This window comes from Apium graveolens, chromosome 9 (genome assembly GCF_009905375.1).
Source record: "Apium graveolens cultivar Ventura chromosome 9, ASM990537v1, whole genome shotgun sequence".
NCBI classification, from domain to species: Eukaryota; Viridiplantae; Streptophyta; class Magnoliopsida; order Apiales; family Apiaceae; genus Apium; species Apium graveolens.
Genome location: NC_133655.1, coordinates 26,176,155 through 26,185,474, shown reverse-complemented (window position 1 = coordinate 26,185,474; position 9,320 = coordinate 26,176,155). Strand labels below are relative to the sequence as shown.

The following is a 9,320-nucleotide window of genomic DNA, read 5'->3' as shown; positions in this document are numbered from 1 at the left end:
TTTTAGTCGAAAATGTTTGGCTTAGGAAAGATATGAGATTGCAGGCACATGTCTGGTGATATATATGCAGGAGCATGACTGAGAATTTGTTCAAAATGATGTAATAAACTCGTGCAAAAAAAAAAATCACAATCCAATATAATTTTGAACATTAATTTAAAATATCAAAAAAAATGACGCTAAACAGATAACAAAATATAAAAATTATTATAACCTTAGGCATGCAAGTAAGATAATGAACAGAAATGAATAAATAGAATAATGGTGACATATAAAATGTGCATTAAAAATTTAAGTGGGCAAAACCATTACAAATTTAGCACAGATTATAATTAAAAATACAGATCTCACTAAACATAAATTTTATAACTTTTTCTCTATTAACATGACACAAAAAGGATGGTTGCAGATAGTCACATACTTATTGCCTTTCAGTTACAATGTATGGTTCCTCCCAGGAAAATTAGAACTGCGAAATAATGCAGGGTACTCTAAAGGTATGCAATATCACAAAAACCGCCCAAAATAGTATATTTCATTTATACATTTGTCAAATGAAAAAACCATGTTGCAGAAATTATTCTCCCAAAGTCAACTTCTATGAATAAACTCGATAAAGTACAAAATGAAACTCTCTTAACATATATAGGCCAAACAAAATTAACTCAGCCCCACATGCTGTCATTATACTATATGTTGCCAATTGCCATATGTACAAGTACACTCTCCATAAAACAATGACCGTAACTAGACATACAAGTAGTTCAAATGTGTGCCAAGGAGGTAAAAAATTGCTTCCAACACATAAAACTTATACAAGTACCCATGAAGCATGAGGAATATCTCACCTGGGAAGCACCAGCGAATTGGTAGTGTGATGCTAGTTACTGCTTAGAGGAGGTATAAAACTTCAGAATTCAGATGATTTCTTTCCTAGTTACAACCTCATTTGATAATCCCAGAAATTCTGAGTAGCCAACATCGCCAGGCTAAGGCCTGCTTCTAGCCTTTCTATGGAAAGCAACAACTTTGCAGATTTGTCAAATATCTTCAAACTTTCAAGCACTACATATGGTTAGTGAAATCTAATTCTATCCAACTTATTATCCACATTGAGCAGGAAAGGTAAGATGGAATCACTTAAGTATGCAACAAGAAGTCTTCATTAAATCACTCTTCAGCACTTTGAAATGTGTAGTCAGAAATCTCCACATTACAGGTTCTAACAACTTTTTCACGAGTTTCAGGAGGAAGCTCCCTCAGAAGATCCGAAACAATTTGTTTGTGCTTCTTCTTAAGTTTTTCCAGCTCTCTTTGCTGCTCAAGTAAGAGGTTTTCAATTTTCTCCACAATCATGTTCTCATCATCTATATCAGTGTCATCGAGATCTTTGTTTTCCAAGAGTGAATGAGTTATATTGTCAGAACGGGAATCAAGAGAACCATGTGAACAATCACACAAATTAGATTCATGATTTTCTACGATATCATCAAGAACAACGCCATTTTGCTTTTCCAGTGAATTATCTTCATTAACATTATCCTCGTACTGACAGCCAGCAGTTGATTGCACATCATCATCGATCAAGCTACCCGCAGGGGTTGCAGACTCCTCTTGAGACAAGTTCGAAGGTCCCATTCTATGTGGGGAGACTGCATCACCTGCTTTGGGCGAATCAGACCAATATTTCCTGCCTGAAGGCATCCGCTCCAGGACAAGGCTTCCAGAACGAGCTGCTGACTCATTTGTTAAGGGAGAAGTACCATCCTGACCTTCAGAGAAATTATTATCGGAGATTGGCACTTCAGTATCAACATGATCACCCAAAATATCTCCAGGTGCCCATTCTGGAATATAAGAATGAATTTCTGTATCAATCATCTCAGCTATAGCTGTTACATCTTGATCAGTCAAATCCAGCTCTTCAACCATTTCACTAGCAACAGCAATTGACGTATCGGCATCAATGTCAAATGGGAAGTGAATATTTCGTATATGACCTGAAATTAAATTTCAAAGTTCAGTTGAAGGCTTTACGAAGTATTATCCTATGTTTCTATAATTTTTTGCAAAGGAGATAAGTAGAGCAGATAACCTGTTGAATCTGTCATCCTTAGTTTTAAAAAAATTGTGTTTAGATCTTTCCTTTGACCCTGCACAGTGAAGTCTCTGCTTCCCTCATGCATGGAATCTTCCACATTTTTACCATTATTTAAATGATCACTGTTATTATCTGCACAGTAAAACTGTGAGAAAATGAAAAGAAACAAAATAAGGTAAGAGTCCAGCAATATTTACCTGCCTGTTGATGACGGGATTGTGAGGATTGACTGGTAGCTTGATTGTTTTCATCTGCCCGGAGAAATGGATCCATCAATAGCTCCTTGGCAGACAACCGATCAGACACTTTCGCAATACACTTTTCTATAAATATTTTGACTCCAGGATCCTTCACTTTAATTAATGACGCAGGTTTAATTCCCTAAAAAGGAAGGTCGGAGAAAACACGAGAAAACAGGAAAGAATATATTATATTATATCATTTAGACAGTGGAAACAAATCCAGAAAGGAATATATAGTATTAGAAGAATTCAAACGGAAAAAAATCTGGCAAGTCACAAGAATAAGATATGCTTATATTTAGTCTCTAGAAGTAATAATAAATTAATTAGAATACTGATGACTATTGTTGCTAAATTGACCCTCAATATTTCACAAAAACTGAGAGAGACAGAATTGTATCGTATATAGTGAGCGTAAAAGGGATCCTTGGTCGTTGGTTGTCAGTCATCGGTCATCAGTTGGTGCTTGACCTCGATGCTAATATTCTAAGGAAGCTCAAGGGTTTAATACTTGGCATTTCTCAATTACAAAACTATATCCTATTTAATAAGCATAAGATTAGTCTTTAGTCGTCGGTTGTCACTGGGTGCTCCATCCCTACACTTAAATTTATAGGAAGCTCAAGGGTTCAATGCTTGTCAACTAGAAAACACAACATAGCATTCATTTATCATTAAATTACAGGTTAAGAAGGGTCAGGGTTCAATACTTCATGACTACAAGAATACAAGATGATAGAGAAGTACTATCAAAGAGGTTTAGGGTTTGGTTCATGACAATTGCAAGAAAGAACTTAAGGTCTATGGTTAGTTGTCAACTACGTAAAAATATTTTCTTATATACAGATATATCTGCAAATTATACATATATATTTTACAAATTGTTGATATAAAATACATATGTTAGATAGAGAATAAATAATTAATACAATATAAGAAACAGAAAAAAAAAACATCCGTGTATTGCATTTGCACGGGTCATAACCTTGCATGATATAATTTAGATATCATGTTGGACTGCAGTCATTTTCTCTAAATTTAAAAAAATATTAAGAAGATCGAATTTTTTCGCAAAGCGATTACCAAAATAACAACCAGTTCTCTTTAGGGAAACAATAAACACACAACATTGCTTTACCAAGGGCCACATTAACCTAAAGTTAACTTATATCCCTAATTGGCCCGGTTACAATTTCCTTTCTCCAAAAAAACCACGTTACTATTCAACATACCAATAAACTATAATACTGCTAATGTCACTGAGCCGCCTTAAGGTCAAACCAGCAGACTAATTTTACTCATTCCTCTGACTGAGTCGTTATTATAAAATTTATGTAATCTTTTATTAAGGCGTAAGGACAATCTATATGATGGCCATGGCCTTTTTTGTATGTCTAACGGGGTTAGAAATAAGACTCCGAAAACTTTCCACGGATATGTCATAATATAACAACTATCTATAACTTAAAAACAGTAGAGTATCAATACTTGTCCGTCACCAAACTTAATCATACAAAAAGAACATATTATGGACCAGAGAAATAAAGCTAGACTAAATTCTAATAATGAACCCAAGAAGTTACAAGCTGGAAAGCTTACTGATGTCACTTTCTTATAAATTTGAGCCGCATTAGCACATTCCACATAAGGGTACTCAAACGTAACCAACTCCAACAAGCACATTCCAAAAGCATATATATCTACTAGCTCATCATATTCCTCTTCATAAAGTTCTGGTGCCATGAATTCAGGAGTACCTGATTTCAAATTACTATTTATATATGCATCACAAAAGTAACATAACCCAAGACATAATAAAGGGCATAGAAGCAGATGAAGGAAAACAAGGCTTTACCAATGACACTGTGAGCTGAACGAGCTTGTTGAAGAATGGCAGCAAGCCCCAAGTCACCAATTTTCACCTCTCCTTGGTTTCCATTCACGAGAATATTATCACACTTAAGATCCCGGTGAATTACCGGTGGATCATGGCTATGTAGATACGAAAGCCCCTCTAAAATCTGCCTAGACCATTTCTTCAACGCACGCAAATCAACATGCTTGTGCTTTTTCCGGTATCTAACCAATATAAGAATCAAAATTAACACCAAATAACATAATGGCAACAACAAAATCGAAATTAATAAAAATGGGAACAGATAAACTTACTGCCTTAGCGTCCCAGATGTAAAAATTTCAGTAATAAAGTTAATATTCTCCGTTTTGGTATCAACCCAAGAATTATAAAACTTGATAATATTCTTATGCTTGAGAGTCTTTAGCAAATGAACTTCGGAATAGAGACGCTCCAAGTCTTCGGAATTCCTCAATAAATCAGCAACTTTAATTTGATTCCAAGCTACTTCAATGCCTTCCAATTCATCAAAAGCCTTATATCTACCCAATTTTGTCAAGGAATATCACACAAACACTAAAACAAATCTTTTAAAAGATTATCATTATTTATTTCGAACTAAAAACATCACAGTTAAGCAGTAAAATCAAAATATTTTGCAACAGTAACACAAAGAAAAGGATACACTTTTTTGAAAGCCCCCTTTCCTAAAACCTCTTTATACTGCAAGTCACATTATAAATCAGATTCATTAAAATTAAAAATGTAGTAGTCTCAGCTCAAAATCAATGCAAGTACAGTTTACATCAAATTAGCAATGACAAAAATTGACAATTACTACAATTATGTGTGTGTGAGAGAGAGAGAGAGATAAGGAGAGAGAGAGAGAGGGAGGGAGAGAGGGAGAGAGAGAGAGAGAGAGAGAGAGAGGGGGGAGAGAGAGAGAGAGAGAGACTGACCCGTCCATATCTTCCAGAAGGATCAACCTCAACAAAATCAGATTCAGAATCGTCAGGGTCATGATCAGACGTTGATTCATTCACCATTCTAAACAAATTAAACCCCAGCTTCTTCTCAAAATAATCAAAATTAAACCTAAAAATTCAATCTTTTCATAAAATGTCAACACAACCGTAAAGGAAGATTCAAATCAACTGTGAATTACAAATCTAACACACAATGAAAACAACGCCTTTGTGTAGTATACACGTATATACGTGTGTATGTATATATAAATCAAGAGTAGTAATTGAAATGAGAAACAGAGAGATGTCGAGAAATGCAGTAATGGCCTTCTCTTCTATTCTTACGTTTCTTTCTATTGTACATAGTTTTTGAAAAAAAAAAATTATTTAGTATTTTAATATAATGAATTTAATTAAATTGAGTGAGATCTGAAAAGGCCCCATTTAGGCCAAGTCAACAAAGGTTCGTTTGGCCGTTTGGGATGAAACAAAGCCAATTATAACTTTTAATATATTTAAATATATATACTCAACCTCACACACTTTTTATTTTTTTTTTGTCAAATTTAAATCAGATTTCATTAATAACTTGAAAGAGATTCAATCGGGACAAATCCCCAACTGATCATGCAACCAGGTTGAAAAACAAATAGAGCTAAATAATTAGCCGTTTTGTTTCCGGATTGCTTAACAAACTGATTACAAATATTCTGAAAATTAAAAATAAAGGTAATGGTTTCCCGGGCAATCCAGGATGCATCTCCCCCGAAAATAGCAGCTTCACAATTGACCCTCACATTAATTCGATTGATAGCGCAATGTTCAGAGGACTCAGTTGCAACAACTGAGTTTAGAGGCCTCATGTTATGAACAAATATTTTTTATGAGAGATAAGCACATGTGATTTTCACCACCGTTCCAAGCGCACCCCAGCTATCTACCTGCCGGACATCAGCTATAGACCTGCCGGAAGTGTTGTTGATGCGAAATATCCAGATCTCCCAATGCACCATCAAATTCATTTTCAACACAACCACCACATCGCACAAAGCGAAACACATCGCATAAAGCGAGACAATCATACACAAATAATAACTTAAACTGAACAATACGAAAAAAACCCAAAATTCAAAAATCTCAGAATTAACAACAAATTGTAATATGTTGTTAGGCGAGAGATTTTGAATCCAAAAACTGAATTTTATTATAAAATCCAAACTCTTACCTTAGTAGATCTGAAAACTAAAGTGAAGAACTGTAATGGATTTTTCGAGTTTTGTGAAACAAATCTCGATTTTATTGAGGAAAAGGTAAATAAAAGAAGAAGATGAAGATGAATATGGAGGTAGAGATGAGTAGAAAGGGTGAAAAAAGAGGTTGGGCGGCTAGGGTTAGGATGAAGTGAATACATGACGGCCGACTCTCACACACCTCACACACTTTTTATAATTGATTTAAATAATTGAAATTTGTTGGAGAAGTTGCGTCCATTATTATCAAAGGTTTTACGGACACAATTTTATGCTGTCTGTTCTTCTTGCTCAGGGGATAATGTTGTTTCCGGCAACTTATAAAATATTCAAATATATACGGAGATTTTCGACGTATAATATTTGGATGTATAACGAGAATGAGGCATATAGATATGAATGAAATGGTATAACTAGGAGTACAGAGGATTTGATTTATTCACTTACATATATATAAATTACTAATCTAAATATTATAAGGTGTAATCAAAGTTTTCATTATTATTTAGGGTCTGTTTGGTATTACTGTTAGAAATTGCAACGGCAGTTTTTCGCTGAAAAGCAGTTTCTTGTTGCAAATATTGCTGTTTGATAAAATTGAAAAGCTGATTTTCGAAAAAAGTGCTTTTAACTTAAAAGCTGTTGTTAGAGAAAGTAAGTCGCTCATTCTTTTAGAAAAAACTGTTTTTCAGCTGTTGCGGGAAGCAAATGCTGATTTAACCATCAAAACTTACCAAAAACATCATTATTTTTAATTTTTTGCATTAAAACATAGTTCTCGTTTGGTAAATTTTAAAATAAGTAACTTATAATTTAAATTGAAAAAATTGACTTATAAGTGATAAACTGATAAAAACTTATAAGTAAATATAAGTGTTTGGCTAATTATACATATAAGTCAGATTTTTTTTACTTGAATGAACTTAAATAAATAATTTTAAATATAGTTTATCTTAATTCGTAAATTTTAAATTTGATTAACATTTGAATATATATTTTAAAGTTAAAGCTAATTAAAAAGTGAAAATTCAAAATAAGTTGAGAAAAAGTACGTCGTTACTAACATTCAACTTATCAGCTTATAAATTGTAAATTCGACTTATAAATTGGGTCACAAACACTCTTCGATAAATACTCACGACTTGACTTATAAGTTAATAAGCCCCTTCTAAGGGGATGGCCAAACAGTTATCAAACAGTCATCTGATTTTTATAATAACACTTTTTTCGGCAGCACATTTTTTTAAGAGTAAAACAATTTTTAACCCAAATAAAGTCAAATGGCTCATTGAACACTTATCAAATGATCTCTTAGTTTAGTTTTATTCTGACTGAACTTTCCGTTTTGAAAAATGTAAGTAAATTTTTGTTCTTCAATTTTCTAAAAATATCGATTTAGATATTTATCTTCTGAATTATAAGTCATAGCACATAAAATTGTTTAAATTATGAAGAAAAAAAAGAATATGGGATGGAAGTTGTTTTCAAACACAAACAGAAATTAGGAAAACATGACTTGTGTAACAGTTGACATTAACAAAAAGAAATAGAAAAACAATTGGCATAGCTGGTGATGCATTTGGGTTGGGTCAACTTGGTGCCCTTTGGGCCACGTGCAAGGAAGGAACAAACAATGTGCAAATGATAGATTACAAGTTGAGTAATCACAAAATTTGTGTTAATCCCCAACTTTTGGGTAACACATAAGATTGTGATGCACGACAGCTCTCACTGTCTACTGTACATTCCTGAATATTCCAGTATTATACCGGGCGAATTAGGGGAACAGAATGGGTCTCCGGTCCTTGCCAACTGTTCTAAATCACAAAATGTAAAATCTTATTCTTTTTTTGAAATGAATTGGATAGCTCTTTCTGCCCTAAATATTATTATCTCCGTACATCAAAATTCTGGTTTCATCCAGCATTTCTATATCAGAAAATGAATCAATGTTTTAGCCTGTGACCTAGTAATTTCTATCTGCACAATATATTGTACTCTGTTTTGTCTCTTTTCTTTGATCTTTTGTTAAAAAAACTTGCCATGTGCATTATCACAAGTAGAAGAACACAAGCGTACAACTTAATTTCATTTCGGTTGAATTTAAACCGAACACAGAGTTCCATTATTTCTATTTATTTTAAATTTCTTTGATTTTGATTTTTTGTTGGGGCCTAAAGGGCATTTGCACAATTCATAATTGGAACCTAAGTTAAACATTACAGAATCCTTTACGACACAATTTTGTATGACAGCATAGTACTAGATTTGCTTTTCCACAACCAATTTAGCATAGCATATGATACAAAGAAGGAAATGAAGTAATTAGGGACAAGTCTCACCAAAAGAACATCTAACCCCAACATTTCGCAAGTCATTAGCATGTTACTTGTTCGTAATTAGTGGATTCAATGGATCCCTAAGATGATACAGCTTTGCTCTTCCCACTTTCTGCTAGTCCAGTACCCTTTATATCCTTTGTATTAGGGTGAATACCTGTCATTAGCCCACTCACTTCAGTAATCATGTGCTGGATTAAGTGAGGGTCATGATCACATTGCTTATAGCAGCACAAACATAAGAATTTTCATCGCCCTTATGTCAGGTTAATCGAACATACATAATTTAGATAGAATCGGACATTGCTAAGTGCTGACACGGTATCATCACCTCAAACACTGCCTGTTAGGCTGTTACACGAGGCATTTGACGAAATAAGTTGCACAGTGATTTTAGATTGAAAGATATCGCATATATTTTGGAAGATGATATATGCTATGTACCTATGTATTTATTATTTGAGTCGAGTAATTAACTGATACGAAAGTAGCAAACATTTTTTCTCAACATAAAGAAGACAAAAATGGTCCATATTATTTTCTCGTTACAAATTATGAACGCGGTAAT

The 9,320-nt window shown here is 33.7% G+C and overlaps 1 protein-coding gene across 1 annotated transcript; it reads right to left on the bottom strand.

Moving 5' to 3' along the window:
- Positions 1 to 619: 619 nt before the first annotated feature.
- LOC141686754 (putative serine/threonine-protein kinase WNK3) lies at positions 620 to 5,529 on the bottom strand. Its single transcript, XM_074491804.1, has 8 exons — positions 5,158 to 5,529; positions 4,884 to 4,921; positions 4,513 to 4,740; positions 4,199 to 4,422; positions 3,943 to 4,100; positions 2,299 to 2,482; positions 2,096 to 2,233; positions 620 to 2,000 (listed from the first exon to the last, which is right to left on the bottom strand). The coding sequence occupies exons 1-8, from the start codon at positions 5,242 to 5,244 to the stop codon at positions 1,171 to 1,173; spliced, it is 1,887 nt and encodes a 628-aa protein (XP_074347905.1). The 5' UTR covers positions 5,245 to 5,529; the 3' UTR covers positions 620 to 1,170.
- Between the last annotated feature and the right edge of the window lie 3,791 nt (positions 5,530 to 9,320).